Below are 4,960 nucleotides of genomic sequence, written 5' to 3' on the forward strand. Positions count from 1 at the left end.
TTCCTTAAATATATGTGATATATCCACCAACTCCCGCTTGGGTGTGGTTTGTATGGGTGTGAACATTGTCAAAAATGCACCCACAATCATGCAATTTGGACATATTATGATGAAAGTAACACAAATATTTAACTAAAAATATTTACAATAAGTCCTCTTTATAATTATGACCCTTTTTGTAATTTTCTTGAGACTAAAAATACCTGTATCTTTCTTTATGTTTAAACCATAGGTAGGAATTCATGATGTCATGGGATGGTATGCATAAATCTCAGCTGAAGATTCACAAATAATTGGTCTGCTACCATAGTAAGGTTAGAAAGTGTTACCTGCATTCGATACCCCAATAGACGATGTATTTTTCGTGCTGGGGGTGTCGTTAAACATTAATTAATTAATTCATTCATTCATACATCCAATACAGTTGCTGTAGAACTATTTAAGCTACATACAACAGGAGCGTAGGCTGACGAACCCCGCCCCGCTGAAGCAAATGGTCCGCTTTCAGAACTAAAACATACAGATTTATACATATGGAGTTTCTGGCGGTGAAAAAAAACAAATTAGAAAAGGTTCACTTGGTTCATATTCGAACCCTCCCAGGTCCAGCTCACGCTACGCCCCTGTACAATTGTGTATGAATGTATAACTTCCCAACATACGTAGCTAATAATGCTGATCTACACTACGGCACTATTTACGAACAGTAGTAAAGACAAATGTAATCAAACACTTCCCTAAATAGCCACACTAAGCTACAGCTAAGGGCATCTGAATAAAGAAAATCAAATCAAAGACGAAATTACGACCATTTTTTATTATTCCACAGTCGACTTGTTTTCCTTTTTATCTTTTTAAATCGGTCTTTATTCTTCCAGGTCTCACAGTATTTGTTCTTAAAACAATGTATAGCATTTCCGTCTATAACTTATAGTCATGTAGAATGTATTTCTAAAAGTACAGTTACCCACAAACCCAAAATTTCATATGTTATCTTGCCTGACATATAATTTGCAAAAGAAAAAAATTGATTGTATCAGCCAAAATGCCTTGCAGTGTGAGAAACTCTCTCCAAATGTCTGGGTGCAAACACACCTTCATGAAATCTGGCTGGATGTTCCGGAACTTGCCAAAAAGGGGGAGCAGCCACCACCTCTACAGCTAGCCCTCACCATGGAAATGATTCATGAGCGTTATCCAAAGTCAACATGGATCCATGCTTTCACAGATGGTTCAGCAGCGAATGCTATACGAAATGGTGGAAGTGGAGCATATATCAGTTATCCAGATGGATCCTCTGTCTCCTTTTCCAACCCCAGTTGGAGAGCTAAGCTCAAACTACAGAGTAGAGGTGCAAGCCCTTATCATCGCAACAAAACATCTGACTGCGGAAGGACAACATAACATAGTGCTTTTCACCGACTCCCTGTCTGCACTCCAGTCACCTTCATCAGGACACACAGACCATAGCACCAAACTGCTGCAAATTAAGCTAACATTCCTTGCCCAAAGCCGAAAAGTGACCATCCAGTGGATCCCAGCACACATAGGAGTTGCAGGCAATGAAAAAGCAGACCAACTGGCCAAAACAGGTAGCTGCCTTCCACAAACCCAACCTCCATCTCATACGATGAAGCCAAGATTCTTCTAAAACGAAAGTTCAAATGTGATTGGAAGACCAGAAATAATGGATACACCCATGACAAAGACTGCATAAACCAGCTAGACAGGAAAGAACAAACCATAATTTTCCGTCTGCGAACTGGACATTTCCGGCTGAAAAAAAAAAAACACCTGAAAAAGATGGGTTTTGCGGATACTGCCCAATGTGAATGTGGTGCTGAAGAACAAACGCCAGAACACATCATACAAAACTGCCCACACCTGGAAGAGAACCGTCAGAAAGTTTGGACACAAGACACACCCTTCAATAACAAACTCTGGGGACTTTTCGAAGACCTCCGGAAGACGTCACATTTCGTCATCACATCCGGATTATTGATCTAATACGGCCTAATCTTGATTGTACGCAGAAGAAGAAGAAGAAATCTTATTTTGGGGCGAGTAAATGCTTATGTTTATAACCACTGTCAGTGTTCTGAATTGTCGCAAATCCTGACGATTCAGTGGGACGTAGTACAGGTGATGCTAGCATCATCGAAATTTTGGCACGCGTCAAAGGGTCTCATCATGACACTGGTTTGAGCTTTTATAAACTAGGACAACCAAAAACATACCGGGTGTACAGAAATGAACTTTGTAGACAAAAAAGTCGAAGCTTTAACCACTTAATAGTGTACAATATTTTTGAACACTGTCTACATTGAACCCTTCTATTGTTTATAGTTAATTTCTTACACACCCATGTAAAAGATTACCCGTTGTTGATAATTTTCGACTACAACATACATTGGAGGTTGCCCCACAGTGATGACCCGACCGCCATAATCATATTATCAAATGAAATAAGCACGGTCGAAATTGAATTCTGCGTGACGTATCATTGGTAAAGTGATTGATATGTGACGCATAAGTTAACTCCAAGGGCAATAGCCGTAAATACATTTTAATTGGAAAAGACAACATTTATTTTAAACCTGCATTTTTTTAAGGATATGTAAGAATTACAATACTATATTCGTGTACGCCCGATACCATTTAGCTTACAACTTACAGCTTTCGCTCGTAAAGATACATTTTGAAACAGCTCGTTGTAAGATTAATGGTACCAAACGGGCACACGATGAATAATCTATTTCTTAAGTGGACAAGCTTTATTAACAATAAAGGAATTGAAAATAATGATTTGTTTTTAAAACTAGACCTCAGTACATTTTAAAACGTTATTTAAAATACGGATATTGTGACACTTTACATTTCCAGCGCAGGACAGAACATATCACGACCTTTGATACACCAGTTACAAATAATTAGGTCAGATGAGATAAAACCCAATGGGGTCACTAATGGCCATGGATTCTCAACAAAGGTGAACACTCTACCGCTGAGCTATTCGCACCCGCCTTACCACACGACGATAAAGCCAGGGAGTCGGCTAAGTTGTATGATAATTGAGTGGTTCACTCGGAAGATATTTGGGGTATCTATAGATAACCTATTTTAGGATCAGCTCCAAGTTCAGCCAGCAAACATTTCGCTATTTGATTGGTTCCCGGCATAGCCATTTCGTTTACCGTGAAGCGCATAAACCAGTCTAGCGGACGTTTTTATGCTTGATCTGACTGAACTCGGCCCTGGATTTAGCTCAGTCGATATAGCACTCGTCTGAGGTGCTTAGGTCGTAGAATCGAACCTCCTCGGCAGACCCATTGGGTTTTCCGCAGTCCCAACCAATGCCCCACGACTGGTGATTCAAAGGTCGTGGCATGTGGGAAAGCGCATGTAAAAGGTACCTTGCTGTTAGTGATAAACATTTCTCTAGTTGTGTCGTTATACAAAACACATTTTTACTTTAACTATAACTTATTGTATACTGCTCACGTAATAAGTTCAATAATTGAAGCGTCTTATTCATTCCCTACAGCCAATTACACGTCAGGTGAGCGGTCTACAACTGAGCTAAACTGCCATGTGTTTGAGTTTAGTTCGTTTTATTTAACGACACCACTAGAGCATATTGATTAATTAATTATCGGCTATTGGATGTCAAACATTCTTCAGAGAAAACCCGTGATATTTTCCTATTAGCATCAAGGGATCTTTTCCATGCACTTCTCACAGACAGGAAAGAAAATACCACGGCCTTTAACCAGTTCTGATGCACTGGTTAGAACGCGAAAAACCCAATGAGTTGAATGGATTCACCGAGGTGGTTCGATTCTGCCACGCAAGCAGGCATGCGCTCAACCGACTGAGCTAAATCCTACTACCCACCATGTGTTTCAATTCCAATATTTGCAATGCTTAGTAGAACTGGAGTGCTTACATCTCCTTAATGTTTCCAATAACTGTTAATCACAATGTTAAACTTAGATTTTGTTGACATAGATATAAATATAATCAATGCGTTAAACTTGAACTTAAACAAACTAGACTTTGTTGATAAGATATAGGTAGTACTAAACCAAATAACTTCCGGATGGGTCAAAGTTCGAGGTACACCGAACTTTTGATAGAGAAGTGAACACCACAAGTCCTGTGATTGGTTATAAATGTGAGTGTGTTGGTTGTAAAAAAATAATAGTTTCATCTGGGTAAAAACAATATGCAATTTTATTTCATCTAGTACCAATGTGTGAAGTAGCCTTGTGCTTGAAACATGTATGGGGTACCTGTAAAAAAAGTACTAGAATTTTGTGCGGAACTAGAGTAGTCATAGACGCTACCCGTTATCTCAGAAACGAGCAGCTTGATCCCTAATTTTTTCTGATTCACTTTAAATGTGAGGGGTGGTAGTATTTATATCCGTGGCGTTTATGTCGGTTGATACGTTGCAGGTAGGAGTTTTAGCCACATATGTTACTATTGTCGTCTATGGGATTTGATTTGGTAGTATACACCCTATAACTATATATTTGATGTTTTTTTATTATTAATAAAGTTCCATTTAAGATCCTGACAAATAATGTGGACGAGACTTTTAAACATCGAACATGACCTGAACATGATATGAAATATAATATATACATTTTAATTAGGTTGAAATCAACAGAATGTATCAAGCATTAGTCAGTAAACCAAATATTTAACAATTGTTATATACTGAAACGAAAAAGAAACGTCGGGTCAACTTTAAAGCCAGCAGATCAAATTGTATGACACGATATGCACAATTGTACTACATATCTATGAAGGACGGACACTAATGTCAATTTGTTTTATTGAAATGTGAAAGAAAATGGCAACATAATCCGATTGCAAATGAGGGTACCCCTCTATGATTGAAATCAAACACTCATGGAAACAATTCATTAGTATCCGTCACATGTCATGCAATTCT

At 38.5% G+C, this 4,960-nt stretch overlaps 1 protein-coding gene across 1 annotated transcript; it reads left to right on the top strand.

Annotated features, from left to right (window-relative positions):
• The first annotated feature begins 1,216 nt into the window (after window positions 1–1,216).
• Window positions 1,217–1,651, top strand: LOC121368679 (ribonuclease HI-like). Its single transcript, XM_041493417.1, has one exon. The coding sequence runs from the start codon at window positions 1,217–1,219 to the stop codon at window positions 1,649–1,651; it is 435 nt and encodes a 144-aa protein (XP_041349351.1).
• The last annotated feature ends 3,309 nt before the right edge of the window (window positions 1,652–4,960 follow it).

This window comes from Gigantopelta aegis, chromosome 3, assembly GCF_016097555.1.
Source record: "Gigantopelta aegis isolate Gae_Host chromosome 3, Gae_host_genome, whole genome shotgun sequence".
Classification (NCBI taxonomy): domain Eukaryota; kingdom Metazoa; phylum Mollusca; class Gastropoda; order Neomphalida; family Peltospiridae; genus Gigantopelta; species Gigantopelta aegis.

Bases quoted from the DNA above. Each gene is read 5' to 3' on its own strand.
- LOC121368679 (XM_041493417.1), top strand. From the start codon at position 1,217: ATGCTTTCACAGATGGTTCAGCAGCGAATGCTATACGAAATGGTGGAA.